General features: G+C 38.5%; 1 protein-coding gene across 1 annotated transcript in view; it reads left to right on the top strand.

The window, feature by feature from the left end:
• The window catches only part of DNAH5 (dynein axonemal heavy chain 5), a 202004-nt gene extending 180208 nt beyond the window's left edge, over positions 1-21796 (top strand). Inside the window, exons 71-78 of the mRNA XM_027125332.1 lie at positions 1372-1591; positions 3221-3426; positions 4067-4270; positions 6041-6256; positions 7966-8178; positions 11000-11152; positions 11571-11802; positions 20821-21796. Coding sequence (XP_026981133.1) covers positions 1372-1591; positions 3221-3426; positions 4067-4270; positions 6041-6256; positions 7966-8178; positions 11000-11152; positions 11571-11802; positions 20821-20972 — 1596 coding nt within the window. The 3' untranslated portion in view covers positions 20973-21796. The remainder of the gene's footprint in view (positions 1-1371; positions 1592-3220; positions 3427-4066; positions 4271-6040; positions 6257-7965; positions 8179-10999; positions 11153-11570; positions 11803-20820) is intronic.
• The last annotated feature ends 5607 nt before the right edge of the window (positions 21797-27403 follow it).

Genomic DNA, 27403 nt, shown 5'->3' with positions numbered 1-27403 from the left:
ACTTGTATGCTGGATGAAAGAGAGCATCTGAAGGCTTTTTGTAGTTATGTTTTATATTTAATTTCCCTTTTTTTTGAATTGTGGATAGTGTCAATTAAATTTTCATAGGACAAAATAAATAGTTATTTATTCAGCAGTGCTATATACTTCTGAAGAAAATGTAAGGGAATATGTGACATTCCAAAATGATCAGTTTTACATGTAACTTGACTAAGATTTTATATCTGGTGCTTAGTTTGTTTCTTGGAAAGAAAAATATCTCAGGTTACACTAATCAAATCTTTACACTAATCAAATCTAAGTGATCCAAAGTCAGAGAGTCAAGAAAACAACTCGAGGTTATGATCTGGGTATGGTAGATGATTTTGGCAAAAGATGTTCTATAGATTAGGTATTGAATAAATTATTATTTCATGACCTAAATTTTTGCCTGTGTTGCTTTATACAAGAATCTTCTTATGCTCATAGAATAATTTATACAAGAGATATGGCTTTTTATTTTCTAAGGCTCTTACTGTTAGAGTGGTCAGATTCCCCAGAGAAGGTTCTTCCTTATTCTAGAGGGTATATACCTTGCTGCCTGTATTCTGGGAACTCAGTGGGAGAAGGAAGGTAATAGGTCTCCAAATTCAATAGGTAAGCTTTCTTTTACCTGTTTTCAGTGAGGTTCCTATACTCTTAACAGGCTGCTCTCTTCCACTGCAAACCCTGTCTGTTTCGCCTTCTAAAGAAAATCAACTTTCCACCTTCCATTAAGGAAACAGGTCAGGGGTCTGGACTTTCAATCTTCTTGTATTAGTCCATCGTCTTCCCCCACTTCCAGAAGGACCTTCGTCACCTCTTCTTGAGTGTTTTGGGAGTTATATGCTATAAATCAGTTTACGTCTCAGCTCTCCCCGAGCAGTCAGTTTAGGGTTCAGCTTTCTTGAGTCTGTTTTCAGTGTTATTGACATTGTCTTCACCTTCACTATCTTTTCCTTCAGAGTTCATACCTTTAAACAAGTCCCTTCGTTGTACTTTTCATGGAATTTGGGGAGGCAGCTAAGTGACGGTTTTCAGTCAAACATCTTTACTTGGAAGTGCCGTTATCTCTTTTTATGTTTCACTTTGGTGATGTTCATGACCCCCACTATATATTATTACTCCAGGTGGCATACTAGTATACTGTGAGACACATACATGGAATAAGAAGAAATGTAACCTATCCCAGTTCAACATGATCATATCCTTAGATTGGACCTAGAGTACTTGAAAGGGGTTAGCGTGCTTTTCTATTAAATTTTAATTACTTAATTTCTAAAGAACATACTAATTTAAATCTCTGGGTGAAACACAAAATCGACTAATTTCCATGTATTGTTGTTGATGTAGGGAGGATGGGCACTTTTGCAGAACTGCCATCTGGGACTCGATTTCATGGATGAGCTAATGGACATAATTATAGAAACCGAGATTGTACATGATGCTTTCCGCCTGTGGATGACGACCGAGGCTCATAAACAGTTTCCCATTACCCTCCTTCAGATGTCCATTAAATTTGCCAATGAGCCCCCCCAGGGACTCCGGGCAGGACTGAAAAGAACATATGGTGGTGAGTCGAGGAATACTTCCAAGTTTGCGGGAGTTCTTGTGCTTAAATTGTTTTCTTAAAGAAATTATGAAAAATGAATTAGCTAGGATTAGTTATAGGAAGTGGTGCTATGACTCAACATGATGGTGAGGGGATAGCCCACTCTGTCCTGCTCCGTGTGGAATATCCGCTGGCCGTGTTATGGCGTTAGAGCTCAGGTTTCCACCTTATATTTTTGCTATTTCCCCACTATTGCTCTACTTTGGCCTATGCTATTCTCTGCTAGACACTTGCCTTTCTAAGTTAACATCTAAAATGGATAATGTCGTTTATGGTCTTCGTGCTCCATACCTAACGTAGGGCAGTAGCCTCTTGCAAGAGGAGAGGCTGAGTCACAATTATGGTCTCTACTTTCATTGCATGAAGTTGTGTGTCAGGATGTCAGAATGTGAGCTAAGTTAGAAATCCGACAATGGCCACCAAACCAGACCAAAATGCCCCTCCTATCACAACTGGAGCTGAGATTACTCTCTGTTCATTTGCTCCTTCTGTGTCATAGCTTCCTGTCTGAGGCTCATTGTCACAGAAAGAGTATGGACTTGGAGTTAGAAATCCCGGCTCTGATACTGCCTGAACAAATGCTTTTTTCTCTTGGGCGCTAATCACTCAAACAACCTGAGTTTCAGTTTTCTTGTGCCTAAAATAGTGATAATAAAAACTATCCAGGACAATTGGAGTAAATTTAATTTAAAATAGTGTATTTAATAATAATCATCAAGATAATAATTATTACATAGCAATCTGAAAAATCTACAAAGAAATTTTTTTGGAGTTGTCAGCAAGTCTCAAATTTTTGCCAATAAAATAGATGTGGAAGGATGATGTCAGTAAAAAAAGATTTCAAGTGAAAAAATTATAATTATATATGCAATATAATATGTACATATATAGGAATCATAATTATTTTGGGGGAGTATACTCAGGTTGCAATGGGCTTCTTTTTTATTTTATTATTATATTTTATTCTTTTTAATTGAGATATAGTTGCTGTACAATATTATACGTTATGGGTGTGTAATAGAGTGATTCACAATTTTTAAAGACTCTACTCCATTTATAAAATATTGCCTATATTCCCCATGTTGTACAATATATCCTTACAGCTTATTTTATATCTAATAGTTAGTACTTTTCAGTAGTAATGGGCTTCTATATACACGATTTTAATTAATATTAAATTGTTAAAAGAGTATATAGAAGCCATTGCAACCTGTGTACATGCCCCTAGTAGTAGTAATAGGTATTATTAGTAGTAGTAGTTGTAGTAATAGCAGCAATATTTATTTTACTGCCACTATTCTTCCATCTCTGTTTTATCCCTGCATTATCTTGTTAGGTTGGCCAAGAACTTGATCCATGTTAGCAAGCCCCCAACCGCCTCAAATCTCTGTGCATCTTTTTCAGAGAGGAATGCCCTCTGGGTACCCAAAAGTTAAATTATAACTGTCATATGAATATGGTAAGAGTAATTCAAGATAAGTGAAGTTTAATATCAGGAATTTACAAAAAATAATTAATAGATTATAAAAGTAGTAGAAAGTAAAGATGTTTGAGAGATGATATAGTTTTTCACCTAACTGACCACAACAGGTGTGAGCCAAGACCTGCTGGACGTGAGTGCTGTAGCCCAGTGGAAGCCCATGCTGTATGCCGTGGCTTTCCTGCACTCCACCGTCCAGGAGAGGCGCAAGTTCGGCCCCCTGGGGTGGAACATACCCTACGAATTTAACCAAGCCGACTTTAATGCCACGGTGCAGTTCATCCAAAACCACTTAGACGACATGGATCTCAAAAAGGTACTGTGCACACACTGCTTCGTGCCCCCGGTGATTGTGGACTTGGGTCCTTGAACTAACATGACCGCCCAGCCTTGGCGTTAATCCTGTAAGAGTGATGATTTTCTGTGCTGGCAAAGTCATTCTCTTTAAGTCATAGCAGCTTGGGTCACACTAGCCTCTTGATTTTAGGGAAAAAAAGAACAAATTTTGGTTATGTTTTTACTTCTCAAAGACAAGTTGACATTACAAGTAAGACAACCTAACGGGGTCTGTTGGAGGGAGGGGGGAATGGATGAAGAAGTGTGTTTTTTAAAATCCTAAAACATGAAAAATTTAGAGTCTGGGTTACTTTTGGAGTGTGTGCTTTTTAAAGAACAGCCTCTATCTTCTCAAAAAATAAACAATTTTTTTTCTATTGAAATCAAAGTATAGAAACATGAATGCACCAAGAGAATCTATCTCAGGTCATGATCACGAGCTTTGAGTTACCCCTCATGTCTGCCTATTTAACTTTCTTTCTGCACTTTTCGCATTACTGAGGAGTGAATAAATGAATGAGTAAATGACATTGATGACAATGATTACATGGGTGTTACTTGGCAGGGAAAAAGGGGGTGAGACAGTAGTCAGTCCACAATCATTCTATAAATTTTCCCAGGGCGTCTCCTGGACCACCGTACGCTACATGATAGGAGAGATTCAGTACGGAGGCAGAGTCACTGATGACTATGACAAGAGATTGTTGAACACACTTACTAAGGTTTGGTTCAGTGAAAATATGTTTGGACCGGATTTTAGCTTTTACCAAGGATATAATATTCCAAAATGCAGCACGGTGGAGAACTATCTTCAGTATATTCAGGTTTGTCGTCTTCAGAATTTTTTGTATAGAGCAAGTATCTATAGCAAGTTGACTTTTTGATATTTATTTGTACTGTATGTACTTCTTTGAAAATAAATTTTAATGGTGATTCATACTGAACATGGAAGGTTCCGAGCACCATAGATGCTGTCTTCATATGTTTATATTCACCTAATGATTAAACTGTTTATATTTGTTCGGAGGGTGTGTTTTATGTGAATTCCCTTCTTTCCTCCCCTTTTAATGCCCCATGAGGAATATTCTTTGGAGAGACGATAGACTGGGCAGATTTAGAACCAGGGAACCTACACAAATCCCCTGGAGCTCTCTACCCAAAGGCAGCCTCTAGACTCAATCTGTTCTGTTTCAATCCACTTGCATTATCCCGTGACATCTGTTCCTTAATCCTGGCCTGATGGACAGCTTATGAGTATGTTCAGGAACGCACTCTGTAGAAGAGCTTCCTCTAAGATTGGGTTTCTCAGCCTCGGCTCCGTTGACATTCAGGGCTGGATACTTCCTTGAGTGGGGGACTGACCTGTATAGAATGGTTAGCAGCCTCCCTCGCCTCTACCCATTAGATGTCAGTTTCACTTTCTACCCAGTTGTGACAACCTACCATGTCTCCAGACATTGCCAAATGTCCCTGGAGGGGGCAAAATCGCCTCCAACTGAGAAGGCCTGCTCTAAGTAGGAATAGGATTTTGACAGGAGATTTGGGAAAAAATATGATTTGTCCTTCCAGGTAACTACATTTTCTGTCTCAATCCCTTGAATTCATTAGATCATCATTTAGTGATCTCTTTTGCCTCTAAGATTTATCTCAGGATAAACAAAGTAAAGCACAACAGCCTGCCAAGTGCTAAATTTATCAGTATATTTAGAGGTTCGTTATATATAAGTGTGATGAGTTTATCATATATCACCACCCCTACACTTTTATTAATTCAAATCTACAAATATATGTGTCTTAACTGTACTATATGTGCTTTAAATCATTAGCACTGAATAGGAGAATGCCTATGAAGGTATAAATTTAGGTATACCTGCACGTTATATTTATTTACATACGCCTCATTTCACAATGAATTTGAGGTAGCTCATAAAAAGGCATTACGTAAAAAGGAATAAAATAATGGACTAGAAGGGAGGGAAACCATGAATAAAGGTAAGGATACAATTCGCACATAAAATTATACATCAAATTGTAGGTAAATTTTCTTTTTTTCAGGTAGCTGGCAGAGTATTTACCTGCTAGTTTTGCTTCTCATTTGCTGTCTGTTTTTCTCTGTAACTTTGTTGCTCTTTCAATATTTCTCATTTTTCTTAGTCTCTGTCCTTCTCCTTGGGAAAGTACATTTCCCACCTCTGGTCTTATTGGGCCATAATTTCTAAAACTGTCATTTTTAGTAACAGTTATACACCATTTATTTAAACAATTGGTTTGAATTAGACGAGACCTTCAAAAAACAAAATACCAATCCATAGTTCCCTTTCCATCTTACAAATATATTATAAAACAAGATAGTGTCTTTTTGATTGAATTTGCTTGAAGTGCAGATATTAAAGAACCATGAGCCAATTATGTTGATTGTTTTTCAAGACAACTTTTGATTCTTCCCTGGAAAAATTTTTGAGGTTGCAGCCTGCCATGAATAAGACATATCATGTAAATGCTTATCCTAATAAAAACGTACTTATTTGCTAAGACAGTGTAATTTAACTGGTACTTGTGTCAGCAGCTCTGTGCTTACGGTCTGTGTTGTTCAGAGCTTGCCCACCTACGACAGCCCTGAGGTGTTCTGGCTGCACCCCAATGCCGACATCACCTACCAGAGCAAGCTGGCCAAGGACGTGCTGGACACCATTCTGGGCATCCAGCCCAAGGATAGCTCTGGTGGAGGGGATGAGACCCGAGAGGCGGTGGTGGCCCGGCTGGCTGATGACATGCTAGAGAAGCTGCCCCCAGACTATGGTCCATTTGAAGTGAGTTGATGGCATCCTGACAAAACGTCAGCTGTGGATGTGTCTGGTTGGTTGGGGGAGTGAGGACGAAGGGAGGAGGGCAAAAAATAATTTTTCTGAAATTAAAAAAAATCATTTAAAAAACTTGCTTCTTGAAGAACCAGAAAAAGAAGTGTTTGAATTTATAAATGTAATCATCTCAAACGAGAAATAATAAAGAAACCTGATGAGAACGTTAATCTTCATAATTAAATTACAAGTGTGGACCGATGGATTAGGATTGCTTTTCTAAAACGTTCCCTGGAGGCACTGCACATTGTCATTTGTTCAGAGGAAAAAAAAATGTATTCTTAGAGTAAAGCATTGATTATTTAGAAAAATGTTGTGTAATTCAGGCCTTCTTAATTTCAGGGAGTCTATAGTTATATCGTTAACTCCGCAGCTTCTTCATCTCATGGGTTTGGAAAATTGATTTGTCTTTTTAATACGCAAGTAACTTCTAAGCAAAATTGATGATTGTGAAAGTTAATTTTTTTTGACATTTTAGCAATTATTGTGAAAAGGTTTACCCTGATAACATGTTTAAGTCTTTGAGAAAAGCAAAAGTAAGTGGCTTACTTTCCATGCAGTTTTTTTTTTTTTTTTTTGCTGTACCCCACGGCATGCGGGATCTTAGTTCCCCAGCCAGGGATTGAACCCATGCCCTCTGCAGTGGAAGCACTGAGTCTTAACCACTGGACCACCAGGGAAGTCCCATCCATGTAGTCTTAAGAGATGACCTGGACTAACCTTGTGACATTTTTGTCACAAGACCACTGTGTTTCTTTATATATTGCCCTTTCCACCTGGTTTTCAGAAGGAAGTCTGCAGCATTTTGTTACTTGAGCATCCTATTATTTTCCATGAAGCAGGCCATTTTGGGTACTAGTACTGCAGTCTGAACTCAAGGAACTGTCACCAAGGGACTCATTTCCCTTGGAAGAATCTCTGATCACTTGCTCGGAAAAAATCAATACTGCTACCAGCTTTCGTAAGCACCTTTCATTATAGTATCAGGAAAGCGGTCATTCATGTCTAACAGTGGTTGAAATATTTATAAAGCAATAAAAATGCCTTAAAAATATAATAATAATTACATAAATAAACATGGTAAGTATGGGGTTTAGAAGAGACACCTTCCTTTTGCTAAATTTGCTTAGGATAAAGCAACTCAACGTGGCATGATATCTGATCCACAAAAGACTCTGAATAAACACTTGTAAGACAGAAATGCATGGGTGGGTGGATGGATAGATGCTTTGATGGAAAAAACGAAAGCTTTTAAAACAGAAGTCTCGTGTTTTGAGGCAGCCTTAAGAATTGTTGTGTATGTGTACACATCTGCTTGTGTGTGTCCATGTGTGTGTTCGCAAGTCTTGGAGTGGCAGTCGTGAATATTCCCCAATAAGTGCAGTTGCTGTTTGGAAGGCTACATGTTTGTGGACATGGATTGTATATTCTGTGAATTTATGGAGGCCTGTCTTCTCTCACATGGGATGAAAAATCAGCTGGTCATTTAACAGACGTTTCTTCTTTATTTCTTCTTGGTTTTCTGGCAGTGAAAAAAAAAAAACAAAAGCTTACTGTTTATGGAACTGTAAAATTTGGGGCCCTTTCAGAAGCCCTAGGGTACCAGTTATATAACGTTAGTAGCTGTCTACTTTTTCACGTGCTGGGTGTCTCCACGGCAGGTAAAGGAGAGGCTGCAAAAGATGGGGCCATTCCAGCCGATGAACATTTTCCTCAGGCAGGAGATAGACAGAATGCAAAGGGTACTCACCCTAGTCCGAAGCACCCTGACCGAGCTAAAACTTGCCATTGATGGTACCATCATCATGAGTGAAAATCTACAAGACGCACTGAATTGCATGTTCGATGCCAGAATTCCTGCTCGGTGGAAAAAAGTACGTTTAGCTCAGCTCTTATTCTGCCTAATCACTTTGTTGTTGTGAATAGTTGTAATTGGCCAGTGAAAAGCACGTAAGAATAATGTACTTAAGATGCTCTTAAGATGTTAATAATGTACTTAATAATGTTCTTTTGCTTAGGGACTAATCTCCTTAGAGCCCTGTAGTTTTGGATTGTGGGTAGGGAAGGAAATAATTTAGCATCTCCCACATCTCAGGTTCTCTGCTAGGCAATTTATATGCACTGTTTCATTTAAATCTTGCAATTTATTACCCTTAGTTTACAGATGAGGAACTTGAGGTTGGGGGGGGGGTGTTTAATCTTTTCCCAGATCACACACCTTGGAAGTCTAAGAATCAGAATGTAAACCCAAGCTCATGGATTTCAAAGCTCGTGATGTTAGTCTTATAGAAGGGAATGTTCCTAGACACACGCAGGTATCAAAAGTCACACCAAAGAGACACATTTTTCCTTGCTTCGTCGGTAAATATGTGAGTATGTATCTCTCAAGATAACAAGATAATAATTTAACTGTATGCTTATTATGTATTGTTAATTGTGCTAAATGACAGGTGTGGGTTTTTTAAGTTTTATTGAAGTATCATTGGTGTGTAATGTTGTGTTAATTTGTGCTTCACAGCAAAGTGACTCAGTTATACATATATATTCTGTTTCATATTCTTTTCCACTATGGTTTATCACAATCTATTGAATATAGTTCTCTGTGCTCTACAGTAGGACCTTGTTGTTTATCCATTCTATATATAATAGTTTGCATCTGCTAATCCCAAACTCCCAGTCCTTCCCCCGCAGCCCCTCTCCCTTGACAGCTGCATGTCTGTTCTCTACGTCTGTGAATCTGTTTCATAGGTATGTTTGTTTGTGTCGTATTTTAGATTCAACATATAAGTGATATATGGTATTTGTGTTTCTCTTTCTGACTTACTTGGCTTCATATAATAATCTCTAGGTCTATCCATGTTGCTGCAAATGGCATTATTTCATTCTTTTTAATGGCTGAGTAATATTCCATTATATATATGCACCAAGATCTGGGTTTTTAAAAAAAATTCTTTTCCATTATGGTTTATTACAGGATATTGAATATAGTTCCCTGTGCTATACAGTAGGACCTGTTGTTTATCCATTCTACATATAACAGTTTGTATGATAGATGTGGTTTTAAGAAATTTTTTTTTTACTTGGAAGAGTAAAATGAGTACCTGAGTGTCTCTGTAGAGGTGTTTGCTGATCATGGCTCTGAAGATGCTGAGGGTCCAGGGGAAGGACTTGGGAGGCAGGAGGGTGGGGTTATCCAGGGAGGGCAACTTATAGAGACGATATTGGGTCCTGGGGTGACTGGAACCTTCTGGAGGATACTCAGGTAAATGGGATGGTGAGACAGGATGGGGTTAGAACTGAGAGTCTCTCAGAAGAGATTCACTTAGTGCTGAGACTCTGATATCTCACCCAGGGCTTTGGCAGATTCCAAGGCAGTGGGTCCCAAAGGCAGTATATGGTAACTGGGGAGTGTTCTACTGTCTTCTCCATCTTATTTGGTGAACCACCATCCATCCCTCTAGTCACGCAGTCTAGAAACTCAGAATCAGCTTTGACCAGACTCCTTTCTCTCCTCACCTTCAAAAAATTCATTGCCAAGGCCAGAGGCACTCTTCTCATTGCCAGTGACAGAGGAAGAACCTCTGCGGTCACTGGCCCTTGCAGGCTCATTTTCCACTAAACAGCTCGCCCAGCTTGGTCAGCACCTGCAGGCTCTGTAACAGGGATCCTTGCCTGGAGACATCCCCTTATTGAGTCCCTGTGCCCTCAGACCAAATGTCATATAAACACACCTCTTTCAGTTAACACATCTATAAAGAGGTGATAGAATGAGTTACCTCATTTTTAAATTAATATCATTTTATACAGGTTTTTATTCTACTTATTATCAGTCTTTGGGAATCTCACTGTCTCTTGAAAAATAGGCATATCAATTCTTAAGATATTTGAAATTCAAGTAGTTTATCTATCCAGGTTGATCACTACATTTATTCACACATAAAATATTGCAGTTACAGTAAAATGTTATAAAATATGATTTGGAGATACCTTCTAGTGTGGCTGCTGATAACATTACTGACATTTCCATGCCAATTGTAGTAATAGGAGTTCCACATGTGAATTCAGGCAGAACGTTACAGGCAATGAATGCAATTAATTTGTGGTAAAGAGACCTGTGTTTCCATTTCTACCCCTTCATCAGAGGAAATAAAAGTGCAGTCTAAGGGACAAAAACTTCAGAGAATAACTGTTGTTTGCCTCATAAAAAATGATAAGTGGAGAAAGGCTTCTATGATTTATCATTCACAAAATATATTTTAAAGTGCTGATAAGGCCATGAGCACATTTATATAAATAGAAATCTTATTTTATAATGTATCTACTGAAAATGTAGCCTAAGGAAAAATAGTTGAAACCTGTTAAATTTAATTCAATTAATTTCTTTATGGCAAAATTGGTCATGACTATATTTGTATGTGGAAGGAGATTCTACTGAAAACAGATGTGTTGAACAGTGTGCTGAACTGGATTGACCTGAAATCCATGTGATGACTAGCTGATTCTATCATATATCATTAAGGAGGAAGAATAATTTGAAAACTTAAATGTCATAACCCATGGAAAATTTATGTCTTAGGGACTTCTAAATTCTAAGAGTGAAATTGTTATTTCACCACTGTTTTCTTCTGTGAACGTAGCCAGTTACACGGCAGAATTAAACCTATATTAATTCATGGTTTAATGTATGCATTTCAGGAATCTTGGGTTTCAAGTACATTGGGTTTCTGGTTTACTGAGCTTATTGAAAGAAACTGCCAGTTTACCTCTTGGGTTTTCAATGACCGGCCCCACTGCTTCTGGATGACAGGCTTTTTTAACCCCCAAGGATTTTTAACTGCAATGCGACAGGTAATAGCTCTGATTTTCACTTGTGTTATTATAATTTTCCTCTCCCAGGCTTTCTTCTTTCATTATGGTTTTAAAGAGTAGAATAAGACAGAGAATGATTGTCTCTTCTTGACACCAGCAGTTACTTTGTCCTGAACATAAATCCCGCTTGTTCTCAGGCTGCTAGCTGGGATTTCAAAATATTTGTTATTGTTATATTTGATTTGATTTGATATTTCTTTTAAAGTACAAGGGGTTAAATTAGGACATGGGTATTGCTTATAAGAGAATCTTTTAAAACTCTTTAAATACTATCCTACCTTCTTTGGATCTGGATAATTTGGGGCTACAGTGTCATCACGATAATGCTCTTTATATGAAGACAAACCTCTAGTTGCTGATTTCATTCATCCTTTGCTTTTGCTCTTGCCCTGAGTAGGAAATAACTCGGGCCAATGAAGGTTGGGCTCTGGACAATATGGTGCTCTGCAACGAAGTCACCAAGTGGATGAAGGATGACATTTCTGCCCCTCCCACAGAGGGCATCTACGTCTACGGCTTGTATCTTGAAGGTGCTGGCTGGGACAAGAGGAACATGAAACTCATCGAGTCCAAACCGAAAGTGCTCTTCGAGTTAATGCCTGTGATAAGAATTTATGCCGAAAACAGCAGTAAGTTGTCTTGTGCATTGAGGGATGGTTGGTATTATTAGGTTGGATGATGTTATAAACACAGGATATCGTCATTTTTGTTATCATGGGATAAGGATTATACTATGTTATCAAGTGGCTTCACATTCACACCTGTGTTTAATGAGTACTGACTGACTGCTGAACTCTTTCTTGAGCGCTCCTGGGAGGCAATGGTTCTAGATAGTTCTTGCCTATCTAATAAAGTAGATAAAGTAGCATTAGCTAATGAGATAAGAAACAGGTGTTTGGAATAGTAAATAAGTGGTGAGAAAGGAGGGTGAGATAACAGTGGGATGAAATAGTTAGGGGCTGGATCTTAGGGGCAGTTGGGCCTGGATGGGCTTGGAAGGATAGATGGGGCTTGGATGATGAGGTAAGTAGTGGAAAGAAGGCTTTCCAGGCAGGACTGCACAGGGCTACGGGAGGTGGTGTCTCCACCAGCTTGGAGATTTAAGCCAGGTTGTGAAATCCAGTTTGAATTCAGGGACATTCAACTTAATCCAGTAGCTAAGGGTAAAACGCTGGGTTCACATATCAGCCTATGAATGTGATAATACTTCTATGAAACACACATGTCAAAGAAGAATACTTTGACAAAGTTATCAAAGCTCTGTTTGACAAGGCTAAAAACACCTAAACTATTTTCCATTGTTGGCTTGATGTTTTCTAGAGGTTTTTGATGTTGCATTGCACTCAGCTAACATCTCCTCAGCAGTAACCACCGTTCACCATATGAGGAGATTCCCTGTTCTTTTTATTTTTTTAAAAAATTATTTATTTTCCTTTTTAAATAAAAATTGCATATATTTAAGGTGTGTAACATGATGATTTGATATACATATACATAGTGAGATGGTCACTATTAAGCCATAAACTCAAGAGGAAGCCAGGATAGTGGCTCCCAAGGAAGTACTAATTTTACAACAGAAGCACAAAAGATTTTTCTTTAAACAAGCAAGGGATAAAACAATCTCTCTTTAAAAGAGAGCTTTTAGTACCTCCATCCTTTAGATAAGTACTACATTTGTAAATATATGTCAAGGGAAGAGAGTGTATAAACTTTGAGTATTTTTTAGGCGAATATTGATGTTTGCTGCATGACTAATTATACCAGCCACAAGCTTACCTGCAAGAGACAGAAAGATAATTATGAATCAGATCACACCCACAAGGGACTCACAGTCTGGTGAGGGAGCCTGATAAGTAAATAAATAATTTAAGTAGAATTTGACACATGTTATGATAGAGATGCTGTCAGGATGGTCAGGGAATCTAGAAGTAGAACATAACTAGGCCTGGGAGGTTGGTGGAGACTGCTTCTGAGATGACTTTTGGAGGATAAGGGTGAGCATGAGAGGGCATTAGAGTTAGACTTTCCTTGGCAGAGGGAAAGAGCTCTGGCTCACTGGGTCATCCATTTAATATTTATCTGGTGTCGACCATCTGACACACACTACTGTATTGCTGGGGGTGCAACAATGAGAAAAGGCCAAGCAGAATCCCCATTTGCAAGGAGCTCAGTCTCAAAGAGGGAAGGTAGCTGAAAAAAGAAGCAAATATAGTCAATCCTTGTTACGCAGGGATTCTGTATGATTTTGCCTACACTCTAAAATTTATCTGTGACCCCAGTGTCACTGCTTGTGGCACTTTCGCGGTCTTTCATGGACATGTACAAAGCAGTGAAACGTTTGAGTTTCCTGACATGAGTGTTCCTAGTTGAGGTTGAACAAGCCTGTGCTCTACTTCTTGTTTCAGCTCAGACCGTAAACAAGTGTCCTTTCCATGGTCTATTTTGTGCTATGTTTTTCACATTTTTCTACTTTTCATTGTTGAAAATGGCCCCAGTGTGCAGTGCTGAAGTGTTGTCTAGTGTCCCTGAGAGCAAGAAGGCGGCGATGTGCCTTACGGAGAAAACATGTGTGTTAGACATGCTCTGATCAGGCATGAGTCATAGTGCTGTTGACCTTGAGTTCAATGTGAATGAATCAACAGTGTATATTAATAAGGTGACTTTAAACAGAAACACACATAGAACAAGGTTACGTATTGATGGGCTGATGGAAATGCTCTGACCAGAGGCTTGCAGGAACCTGACCCTGTATTTCCCCGAGCAGCCATCGGTAATTCAGACTCCGTGAGATTTTAGATTCGTATGTCCCAGGAATAACGAGGATCAAGTGTAAATGAACATACCACTTTCAGATAGTTCTTGTTTCTGTAAAGAACACATACACACGGTGTGTCAGGGAGTGAGAGAATTCAGGGGTTCAGGGAAGGCTTTGCTGAGGAGAGAACATTGAACATTGGACTAGTATCCATGGGGCAAAGGCAAGAGTGCAGAGGCAAGAGGTAGCAACGAATGTGCTGTGTTTGAGGAACAGAAAGACGGTGTGTGAAGGAAGGGGAGCCCATGAGGAGAGCTGAGCATCAGAAGAGAGACGTAGAGTACTCAGTATGCCTCCTGGTACAGGGTGTCGCTCATTATGCCCTCGCTGCATCTGAAATTATCCATGTGTCTGCCTGGGCTTCAGCAAACACACTGCCTGTGGCTTCATGTTCATTAATCCTTACGGTCATGTGACGTCCCAGGACAGTGATTGTTTTCTAGAAATAATAATCAATTATGGTCATGTGAAGTCCCAGGACAGTGATTATATTCTAGAAATAATAATCAATTACGGTCGTGTGAAGTCCCAGGACAGTGATTATTTTATAGAAATAATAATCAAATGTTCTTTTAGCCAAAAGTAATATTTTAGAAATTTTGTTGCATCTAGTCAACATTGTTGGAAAAATGTTGCCCTTATAAAGTGAAAGAAAAATCTTTCTCACATTCAGTTAGGTGTTACTTTATTTCTTGTGACTAAATTGTAAAAATCCATTGCCACATGACCTTGAACATCTCAGCAGCGTAGTAATAAAGCAATAAGTTTATAATACAGGCAGTCCTTTATGAGTTAAGAATACGTTGGTATGGAAGGACTGTACTTACGCTGCTGGGCTTTAGTCTGTGGTGATGCTCGTTAGCTGTAGGGTTAGGGAGGAAATAAAAATAAGCAAAGGAAAAAGTGACTCACTAATTTCAAAGTACTAAGAAAAAAGTAAAGGAAAACTGTAATTCTTTATTCTTTTTTTGGCTTCAGTAGAAGTTGGTGGAAACTTTTTGCCAAATTGCTTTGTGGTTGAAGAGGTGTTTTGTTTGTGATAGAAAACTAACATTCCATTACTCTTTTCCTACTGTAAATCTAATTTTCAGTCCATTTGGATGACTAAATAGGGCTCTAATTGAGCTAAAGAGGTTTAACATCATTAATGGCTAGAGGACGCTCCAAAAGTGTAGTGTTTTAAAATTAAAATTCTTGTAATGGATTGTTTTTTATGTTAATAGGAAGGGCAATTTCAGTTTAAATCATTCACCATTGAATTTTACATATAGGACTGGTTTATTTGTTTTTAAAAGGAAGTCTAGATATTTATTTCAAAGCTAAAAATTGAGTTTATCAATATATCAAAATTGAGCTCTATATTGAGCTATATCCCCAAATGTTTGTTTTATTTATATTTCTTGTCACGGGAGAGTCACCCAAATAGTACGAAATACTCCAAGAGAGTAAAGCCACCCGTACCCACTCTAGATCCTCTGTTCTCAAAGGAAGTTGAAAAGAGGCAGCTACAGGAAATATGTGTCTCCTATAGAGAGAGAGTGATGCTTCTAACAACTTCGGTGCTGAAGCCCATGTGATGGGAAAGCAGTGGTTAGAATTTTGGGGGAACAAAGCAAGACTTACATGTATCTCTGGTCACTAAGTAAGATGTGAAGAATCTCAGGGTCCCTGCAGCTAATGAGACTATTTCCTGCTAGAGGAACAGTGTTTCTAAGAACGCCCTAGGACCCACCCTGATCCAACACCGTGCTGTTGTGGGCCTGGAGTGGGAATAGCCCCGCACAGCGACCTGGAGCTGGAGACCTCCTAACTCCTGAGCCCCACAACGTTTAATCCACTTTCAGTTTGTAAACCTGAACTCTGTTAAAGTCACGGGGAACCTGAGACTGGGCAATTTGTTTTAGTGAAAAGGTAAGTGTATATGTGCATGTGTGTGTGTGTGTGTGTGTGTGTGTGTGTGTGTGTGTGTGTGTATGTACAGGGAGCGAGGGGAGAAATCTAACACATCTTGGGCATCTACTGCATTGCAAGCATTATACTATGCTAGGCATTCACATATATTAACTTATTTAGTCTTTACAACAACTCTGTAAGATGTATCATGACGATTTTGCAGATGGGAAAATGAAGGTTTAGAGATATTAGGTAATTTGCCTATGATTCCTGGCTACTAAAACTGCTATGAGAATCACATTTGTCTGTTGTGGGATGAATGCAGATCTCTGGGAATTCTTGTGGTAGTGTTCTACTTAAGACTGCATTTAGGGATGAAGCTTGAAAATACAGGCTTAATTGGAAATGAGGACAGTTTCCTTGCATTTTGAAGTCATGTATTAATATTTCTCAGGTACCTGGTGAAGTAGACAGAGTAAAGCCCTCTGCCCTATGCACGTGAGAGCTGTCACCCCCTGTGGCTCCTCTCCCCATGCTGAAGGTCACCTCCCTGCCCCATAGGGGGGCACATGTCCTCAGGTAAAAGGCAGTGAGCCAGGAGCCTGGATATTTGGGGTGCTTTCATGGCTTTATCACCTTAGCAGTTAGTCATGTAGCTTTGGAGGAGTCTCAGCTATGCCACAAGTTGAAGTCAGGTATCTAGTTATCTCTGGTCCACATTTACATATTTCTGCAAAGATATGGAGACACATACGCATAGTACGTCACACTATTGCTGAGATTAAGAGCTTAGGCTCTGGATCCATTCTGGCCAGGTTTGACTCATCACCTACAGCTCTGCAACCTTGGATAAGTAACTCACCTCCTTATGTTCTTCCAGTTTTCTCATCTGTAAAATGGATTTAATCATGGTACCCATCTCATTGGGTTGTTGAGAGAATTAAACTGACAATGTCCAGCACATAATTAGCATACAATAGATAACAATAAAAATTTTATTATTATTAATATAACTCTCATGCTTGTTGAAGGATTAAAAGAAATAACACATGGAAGAGTGCACTGTTTAATAACCTAAATGTTATTAGCAAAAGAGGGACTAAATAAAGGAATGACATAAGGAATCTCTATGTAACTTGGTTATTCTGGATATTAGAAGGAATATATGATGCAATGATATACTTACGTTTGGATGAAAAATGTAGGCTAGAGAGGGAAGTTATCGAGCTAGAAAATGAAATTTCCTCAAGGCGTTTTATTAAAACCTTTAGCACACTAAAGCACACAGCTCGCGGTTTAGATACCCTCTTCTCCTCCTTCTGGAGCCCCAAGGCTTTAAACATATTTAGCTAATTTGTTCTACCTACTTAGCATGTTTATTTTTGTCTTCAAAGTTATTTGTCTAACCAGAGGTAACGGTTTCAAATCATCTCTTTATGTGCTTGTTTAGCATCTGTCAGCACTTTTGCCCTGAAATTATATTTTCGGTGGTTGCTAATCCTGCTGCAGAAGGTTGCTGCATGCTGTGACTTGGTGTGGGCTCCTTCCCTTCTGAAGCAATTAAAAATAAATAAAATTGGATAAATATTTCAGAGAATTGCTTTTTTTTTTTTACTGCTTCTTGAAAAGAATGCTATTTTTTCCAATTCTATTTTTCTTTTGGGATTAAAACCCAAGTAATCGAATACTTCCCAAGGTGCAGTTATAATTATCACTTGATTCAAATGTAAAACTCCAAGGGCTTACATCAAGATTTATTAAATGATTGTTGGTCAAGTGTGCATCAAGAAGAACGATTAGTTAAATATTTGTTATATGTTCAGGTCTTAGGATTAAAGGGTTTAAATATATCAGTGTAGTTAGCATTAACTGCACTCCTCAAATTCACTGTCATTCATTTATTTAATCAGATTTTTTGTATGTTTGCCTAATTATTATCACTAATGACATTCTCATGGTAATTAAAAATTAGCATCTAGACTTAAAATTAGGTGTTACATTAATTTAGATGGTTTCTAATAATTAATTTCATGGGATTAAGCAAATACATAATTTTAAAGTACTGTAAAATATCTGCGACTTTGTTTTATTTATTTTTTAATTTTTTCAGATCATCCTTATTATATCTTTTATTAAAGTTTTAAAGTATTTTCTATACAGATCACTTGGTTAATTCCCTGATACTTTATGGTTTTGTCAAAATTAAAAAACTGTATCCTATTTTTTTTTTTTTTTTTGCGGTACGCGGGCCTCTCACTGTTGTGGCCTCTCCAGTTGCGGAGCACAGGCTTCGGACACGCAGGCTCAGCGACCATGGCTCACGGGCCCAGCCGCTCCGCGGCGTGTGGGATCTTCCCGGACCGGGGCACGAACCCGCGTCCCCTGCCTCGGCAGGCGGGCTCTCAAACACTGCGCCACCAGGGAAGCCCTGTATCCTATTTTTTATTAAAACTTTTAGTTGGCAGTTGCCAGCACAGGTTGATCTTGAATCCAGCAAGATCCTTACTAGTTGGTGAATATTCTTAATTGTTCTAAAAGTTTGTTGATTTTGTTTTTCTATTGTGATAGTTGATACTCTGCTCTTCTAATTCTTACCAATTTTATTTATTTTTCTCTTCTTAATGTTCTTGATCAAAATTGTTTCTGAGCCTCAAGAAAATCCATGTAAAATTTCTCTAAGTATATTATATGCTATAAATTTTAACATAACCTTTACTAAGTTTAGGAAGTTCCTTTTTATTCCTGGTTTGCTCAGAATTTTGTTTTTTTGTTTTTTTTGCGGTATGCGGGCCTCTCACTGTTGTGGCCTCTCCCGTTGCGGAGCACAGGTTCTGGACGCGCAGGCTCAGCGGCCATGGCTCACAGGCCCAGCCGCTCCGCGGCATGTGGGATCTTCCCGGACCAGGGCACGAACCTGTGTCCCCTGCATTGGCAGGCGGATTCTCAACCACTGCGCCACCAGGGAAGCCCTGCTCAGAATTTTAAATTATAAATTGTACTGAACTTTATTAAACGATTTTTTCTACATTGAGATAATCATATCTCCTATCTTAGTTGTGTAATGTGGTGAATTACATGGGTAGATTTTCTGACATTGAGCCATCTTTGTTTTGTATATTTAAATATTTTTTTCTTTATTTTTTAAAAATTAAATTAATTGATTTATTATACAGCAGGTTCTTATTAGTTATCTATTTTATACATATTAGTGTATATATGTCATGACTATGTTTTAGAACAGCATTTCTCAACCTTTGTATTATTGACATTTTTGGTCCAGATAACTCTTGTTGTGAGGGTCTGTCTTGTGCATTATAGGATGTTAGCAGCATTCCTGGCCTCGACCTACTTGTTGCCAGTAGCATCTTCCCATTTTAGACAACTAAAAATGTCTCCAGATATTGGCAAATGTCCTTCCCATTTTAGACAACTAAAAATGTCTCTAGATATTGGCAAATGTCCCCTGCTAAAAATCACACCTGGTTAAGAATTACAGTTTTAGATTATTTTATATTGAAACTTTTGTATAATATTATCATATTCAAATGTTTAACTTCTTCCAATAAAATTAATTAAATTTAGTGGAGGTATAAAAACACATGGCACAGTAGGCTGAAGGTTTTCTTGGGTCAAAAAATGAGACTTTAATTTCTGATAGTGCCTTACTTTTTTGATGTGTCAGGAAAAGCTAAATTATTGAGTAAATTAGTTTGGGGAAATAAATTCAGTATCATTAATATATTAATATTGCATTTTGAAAGTTACATGTTTGTTACACTAAGTCACCAAAGCAAAGTTATCCTCTTAGTTAAGTATGTTTTCATCTCAATAATTATGTGAGGGTCATTTATAATATTGGCCTTCCAGAGAAGTACACGGATGAGTGCAGACACAACTTTCATCCTGAAATAATTTATAGTCCGGGAGAGAAGAGGAAATAATATACTGCTTCCCGAGATGGGTGTTACAAGATGTGCAGATAAACTACTGTAGGTAGAGTGGATTTAACCAGAAGCAGGTGAAGCTTAAACTCTAAGGCTGCTCAGTGCAGAGGCTCCTTCCAAAGCTTAATTTTATATTTGCAAATTGTACTTTTTTCTTAAAAGAAGCCCCTCCCCCAAACTGTGTAAGTTTGAGGCCCCACAAGACCTGCATCAGTCCTCAATATGGGGATGCCAAGGCTGGACAGAATGCATAAAAGAAGACCTTTGAAGAAGGGGCAGATTGTCTTTCATTGCATATGTGATTTTGGAGACTTCATCTGTTCATGTACTCCAAAAAGGTAGATTGAATCTTAGAGAGCTGAACGGTGGCATGGTTCTCTGCTTCCCTGCCGTTTTTATGTCTCTACGCACATGGAGAACTCACAACACCTGGTAGGGGTGGGGAACATTCTCTGTCCTGTGATTTCAAATGTGGTTTGGACTGTGGCACAGAGGGTTGAAGATGGGATTTTGCAATAATAATAGTGAAATAATAGTGAGCATTGGTGCTGGATGTCTGATTAAAAGACAAAGGCAAGTCACAAGGGAAATATAGAGAGGGTGTGTGGGCACAAGATTTGGTGGGGAAGAAGTACAGGGGACGGGGTGGAGGAGGGGTGTTGAATTGACAGGTGGAAAGGAGAGGGAGGGAGCAATGGGGGGTTCACGGTCATGTCACATGGGCAGGGGTTAATGTCAAGGACATGTGACAGGGGGTGAGTGGGGTAAATGTGAGGACGTCTGGGTGTCTTGTCACACCCACTGGAAACCTGTGGTAGCCTCTGCTTCGCATCTAGGGATTATCTGACCTCAGGAAGAATTTCCCTCATTCTACTAAACCCATCTCTCTTTGGAATGACCTTCGGAGTGCACAGAGTTGGCTCTGCATTCTGTTTGGGCTTGGGGCTGCTTAAATTAGAAATTCACCAAGGTTTTTTTTATGAATTTTTTTGTAGCTGTAAGAGACCCTCGGTTGTACTCCTGTCCCATCTACAAGAAGCCAGTCCGAACAGATCTGAACTACATCGCTGCTGTGGACCTCAGGACGGCCCAGGCCCCCGAACACTGGGTGCTCCGGGGGGTCGCCCTTCTCTGTGATGTCAAGTAACATGGGGCATGTCTCTCACCCAATAAATGCAGGATCTGAAGTATCATAACCTTTTTCTTCTGTGTGGACAGTGTGTAAATCAGGTTGGTCATGCAGTGAGAGCTGTATCAGTGTTCCCTATTCTAGCGGGATGCTTGATTACATTTAGCCTGTTTCATCGTTCATGACCAATCACTGTGTTTTTGTGAAAAGTTATTTGGTGATTTAAAAGTAAAATTTACAACTTTCTAATGACGTGCGGCCCTCAAATCCACAATAATACATTTTCTTCTTCAACTCCAAGGACTGACTAGGCTAAACAGATGGTATTTCCCTTGAAGGGATTATTCTTCTGTTAATGTGGTGGTTCTAGTGACAGCCCAATTCTCTAAGGTATCATGACAAGTTTGTGCTGATTCTGCTTCTGTTGCCTTTTGCATTTAGGTCAGGTAAGAGATTTGTTTTCATGGCTCAAGTAGCCAATTAAATAGACCTTTTAAAAAAATGGAAGGAAATAGAAGGGTGGGTTAAGAATGTGAATAGATGAATAGACAATTCAGGTAATCCTACAGGATAAACATTTAGAATAGCATTCAACCCCACTGATAGTTATTAATGAGATACTAACTGATATTTGTTAGAATTAAAAAATTAAAGCTAAAGTGAACCGTGGTGAGGTCTTTGTAAAAGTGATACACTCACAGACTCCTTGAGCAATGTAAATTGACCCATCCTTTTTGTAAAATGATTAAATAACTAAGCACAGAAAGAATCATAAAAACATTCCATGCTTTGATCCTTATTTTCTCTCCTGGAAATCTACACCCAGGAAACAATTTAAAAGACTGAAGAAATATATATATACATATATATAAATGTATTTAATAGCATAAAAAATACCCTAAAAGTTCAAAAATAAGTCTATCTTAAGGAAATCAGAAGTATTTGGCAATCATGAAAAACAATAGTGAAGATTTCATAACACAGAAATGGTGAGCACATACTGTTAATTGAAAGACATAGTTAACAAAATATCAAGTACACTGTGATTATAAGTGTAAAATGTATCTGGTGTGGACAAAAATTAGAAAATAACATGGAAAATAAAAACAGGTATGATCCAATGGTAGAGTTTTCAGTTGACTTGAACAAATGCAATGATTGGAAGAAAAAAGTAGAGAAAGGATAAAAGTCGTAGATAGTGGGTGGGAACTTCACATAAGTTTTTATTAATTAGGAAAATACTACCTAAGGAACTTTTCACATATTTTTATTTTAAATTATGATTATAAATTATAAAATTGTTTCATCTATAACCTGTTGACTAGGAAATTTGGTCAGTGTTAACTTAGAATTGCAGCATAGAATTGGGTAACTTCAGATCTGTGTAACTTCATGCTTCCAATGATAAAAAGTTTTTTTATAGGGAGGAAGGGTTACAAGGAGACCAGTGTGGGTCCCTCTCACTAGGATTTGCTCTGTGACAAGTATCATTTTATGCTAAGTATGATGAGAATTAGGCCTGAGTGGTTCATGTGATACCTACCCATCCTGGACAATGCTATTTTCATTTGAGTAGCTTCTTTTGGTCTGAATTAATATATCAGTTGATTTGTGTGAATTGCTGTAAAACAATCATTTTATTTTGAAGAATACATAATGAAAATGTAAAAATAATGCAGATTAATAAAAAGTTGTTAATGAATGTCTGAATTGTAATTTCTATTTATGAACAAGGGGGTGAGTGCCATTGAGTAACCAGAAATAAGCTTCCAAAACTGGCTTTTATAATCAAATAACTTGAAAATGTATAATTTATATAATTTTGTGATATACTCCATAGGTATATGTGTATGAGTTTTGGAGACCCAAAGTAGAAAAGAACACCATGAAAACAGCTAGAAATTTTTAGGAACTAATTCAGCAAGGGTCATCACTAAAGCGTGGAGATGCCAGTGAGGCCCCTTCCTGCTTCACCTCCACTCCCCACTCCCCAGCTCCCACCCATTGAAGGGTGCTCAGCATCCTACTGAATCAGGGGATCAAGGGAAGACCAATTGACTGAATTTTCCAGTTGATGGAGAGAGTCCCTGACCACCTTGGATGTGGAGAAAACTACAGTGAGGGTCCCGTTGCCATAGCAGGGTGATAGAGCCATCTTTTTCATCTGTCTCAATACTGATTTATTAAAGATATTTACTTTGCACCTCCTGCGTGTCAGGCACTCTGGTGCCCTGGTGGAATGATGGTGGGAAAAAAATTGTCACAGTCCCTGATTTCATTCACATAAGAGGACGAGACACAGAAAATAAGCAGTTATTCAGGCAGGTAATTTTATATGATCTCAGTTTAAGACTGGATAGCCTGACATGTGTGAGCGATACATAGAAAAAGATATAGGGCTTCCCTGGTGGCGCAGTGGTTGAGAGTCCGCCTGCCGATGCAGGGGACTACGGGTTCGTGCCCCGGTACGGGAAGATCCCACATACCATGGAGCGGCTGGTCCCATGAGCCATGGCCGCTGAGCCTGCGCGTCCGGAGCCTGTGCTCCGCAACGGGGAGAGGCCACAACAGTGAGAGGCCCGCGTACCAAAAAAAAAAATTAAGGTAATAGAAATTATTAGACTGAGTTATGTATAGATTTATAGATTTGTTTTATCTTATTGCAGCATTTGTGGAGGAATATATATTTTAATTGACTATTTTCCCCAGCTTTGTTGAAGTTTAATTGCCAATTAAAAATTGTATATATTTAAGGTATGAAATTTGATGATTGGTATATGTATACATTGTGACATAATCACTACAATCAAATTAATCAACATATCATCAGTTCACATAGTTACCCTCTTTTTTTTCTGGTTGGGAGAAGTGCTGTGAAAACATATCATCGGAGTTCCGTATTAGAAATGTGACATGATGCACTATATCAGTATTCTTAGATTTTACTATTTGCTCAGATCACCTGGGGATCTTGTTATCAATGCAGATTATAATCAGTAGGGCAGGCTCTGCATTTCTAGCAGAGCTCCTAGGTGGTACCAATGCTGCTGACAAGACACTATGTGATATCCCTTCGTGGATTTTGAAGCTCTGTTTTTACATACATACACTTTGAGGATGCTTGTGTCTTCCTGGTGAATTGACTCCTTTATTATTGTGTGAAACTTCTTGGTAATATTCCTTCTCCTGATGTTTCTTTGTTTGATGTTAATCTAGCCATTCCAGATTTCTTTTGATTACATTTTCCCATCATTTTATTTTCTTTTCAACCTATCTGTGCCTTTATAATTAAAATGGGTTTCTTTTTTTAAATTGAAGTATAGTTGATTCACAATGTTGTGTTCATTTCTGCTGTACAGCAAAATGATTCAGTTATACATATACATACATTCTTTTTTTTAGTATATTCCATTCCATTATGGCTTATCATAGGATACTGAATATAGTTCTCTGTACTATACAGTAGGACCTTGTTGTTTAGCCATTCCATATATAATGGCTTACATCTGCTAACCCAACCTCCCACTTAAAATGGGTTTCTTATAAAGTTCTGTTCTTTTTAATAATAAACAGGTAATGTCTTTTTTAATTGACGTGTATAGACCATTTATATTTCATGTAATTATTGGTATGACGATTTAAATCTACCATCTTACTAGCTTTCTGTTTGTTCCATCTCTTCTTCCTTTTTTTTCTTTTTCCGTCTACTTTTTTATTGAGTATTGTTTATGACTCCATTTTATCTCCACTATTGGCTTATTAGTTACAACTCATTCATTTTCCTTTCTTTTCGATGGTTGTCCTAGGGTGACCAAGATTGCCTTACTGACCTCTCACCTTGACCCAAGTGTAGACAGGCTAATTCCTGACTACAGGGCCCTGTCTTCCCTTCTCTTGTAATTTCTTTCTCTGAGCCTTTGAGAGGTAAGTCTTTCTCAAGGGCCTGGGAGCCCTCCCTTTGGAATGTGATCCTCAAGGAAGATGGGGCCCTGCCTCCTAGTCTTTGTGGGAGGGTAGGAGCCTAACTTCAATAAGCAACAATTAGCCAACACAGATTGCCTGCTCACATCAATAAAATCTCCCCCTCACGTCCTGCCCTAATTTCCATCAGCTCACCCAGTGTGTAAAAATCCTCTCGTCTTTTGTTTCTATGGAGTTGAGTTCAATCTCTCTCCCCCTATTGCAATAGTCTTCAATAAAGTCTTCCTTGCTGTTTTTTAACAATTGTCCAGGGCAATTTTTCTTTCACAAGGGTTTACAATGTACACTCTTTCTTATCACCATCTACTTTCAAATTACATCACTTCAGGTATCAGAACCTTACAGTCCCTCTCTCTCATCCTTTCTGCCATAATTGGTATACATTTTACTTTTAAATGTGTTCTAAGCGCCATAACTGTAACAATCTTATCTTGGCCAGTTACCTTTGAGAATGATTAAAAATAAGAAAAAATGTATTTATCTGACTTTTTGTCCCCATTTTCTTCACTCTTCCTTTCTTTGTGTACATGTGAGTTTGCATCTGCTATCATAGCGCTTTTGCTTGATGAATTTTGAACATTACTTGAAGAATGTTTCTGCTGGCATTTTTCAGCTTATGTTGTCCAGAAAAGTATTTCACCTAAAATTTTTTGTGGTGTATAGAATTCTGGGTTGTCAGGTTATTTTGTTTTTTTTTTTTTCAGTACGCGGACTTCTCACTGTTGTGGCCTCTCCCGTTGCGGAGCACAGACTCCAGACGCGCAGGCTCAGCGGCCATGGCTCACGGGCCCAGCCGCTCCGTGGCATGTGGGATCTTCCCAGACCGGGGCACGAACCCATGTCCCCTGCATCGGCAGGTGGACTCTGAACCACTGCGCCACGAGGGAAGCCCTGGGTTGTCAGCTTTTTTCTTTAAAACCCTTTTAACATATGGTTAAATTTGAAAACAAAACTGTGATAACCAAATAATCCATTTCCTTTTTCCATTTCTTTCAGGGATGGCCGGCAGGATGTCTTCTGATAAAATCTGGTACTCTCAGATGTGAAAGGCTGAACATAGCTGAGTCAGGGCCTCTTCCAGGGCATGGAGGACAGGAAGGGCCTCAGATATATTCTAGGTCAACCACCTTCTACATCACAAAAATGCTTCCGTGAAAATTAGGGGAGTGTTTCCTGAGAGGTGAAAATAATAATCTAGGCCAGTGAAGCACACAAAACAGAGGTCTCTTCAATTCCAGGTCTTCATCTCACACAAGTTATAATTTTATAGTTTCTGGCTTTTTCTCACCATTAGAATGGGGGCAACTTTCTTTGAAACTTTGTACATTTTGTGTGGAAGCAGAATATAGGATCTTTCTAATTTCCTAAAATAAAATCTCATTGTTAATATGCCATCAATCTCTTTATGACTTTCATGAAGGTCGGACCCTTTATTTAAGCAAAGAGAAAAAATTTACTATGTAAACATGCTTAGCTTTCTAGTGATTAGCAACTTAACTTGTATACATATAAACATTTTACTTAAACCAATTGTATTCATTTCCTATGAGTGCTGTAATAAAGTATCACAAACTTGGTGGCTTAAATAATAGAAATAAATTTTGTTGCAGTTCTGGCCCCCAGAAGTCCAAAGTCCAGGTGCCAGTAGTTCTGTTTCCTCTGGAAGCTCTAGGAGGATCCTTCTTTGCCTCTTCCAGATTCTGGCAGCTGCCAGCATTCCTTGGTTTCTGGCTGCCTACCTCCAATCTCTAGCTCCTTCTTCGTGTCACCTTCTCCTCTGTAGGTATGTCTAGTGTTCCTCTGTCATTCTCTTACAAGGACACTTGTGATGGCATTTAGGACCCACCCAGATAATCTAGGATAATGTCCTCATTTCCAAATTCTAAACTTAATCACATCTGCAAAAGCCCCTTTTCCTTATAAAGTAACATTTACAGGTTCCAGGTATCTGCATATCTGTTCCTGACATAGGACATGATATCTCTGGGTGGCCATTACTTAGCCTACTACCCCAATGTTATTTTAATTTTACTGTCTGCAAACTTTTCTTGAAAAACACTATTTCTGTGGGTTAGTAGGGAATTATGAAGGCATTCCATAGCTGAAAGGAAGGACTGCATGCAGAGTTCTTTGATTTGGGGCCCTTAATTAATTATTAATCACAATAATAAAGCAAATATTTACTGAGTATTTACAATGTGCCAGACCTGAGAAGGCTTTTTTAAAGGCTTGCTGTTGAAAAGATGGTCTGGAGACCAAAAGCATTGAAACACCTGGGACCCTGTAGAAGTGCATGATCTTGGTCTTGAATTACATCTACTGAATCAGAGTCTGCATTTTACCAGGATTCCTACTGATTTGCCTGAACATTAAAGTTTGAGTAAGTTCTTTTTGGTATTAACTTATTCAAACCTCATAAATACTCTATAATGCAGGTATTTTTTTTCTCTCCCGTTGCGGAGCACAGG

The sequence above is a fragment of the Aethalodelphis obliquidens genome, unplaced genomic scaffold (genome assembly GCF_003676395.1).
Source record: "Aethalodelphis obliquidens isolate GAN/ISIS:26980383/991018 unplaced genomic scaffold, ASM367639v1 scaffold29, whole genome shotgun sequence".
Classification (NCBI taxonomy): domain Eukaryota; kingdom Metazoa; phylum Chordata; class Mammalia; order Artiodactyla; family Delphinidae; genus Aethalodelphis; species Aethalodelphis obliquidens.
Note: the sequence above shows the minus strand (reverse complement) of the source record. Positions and strands in the feature narration are given on the sequence as shown.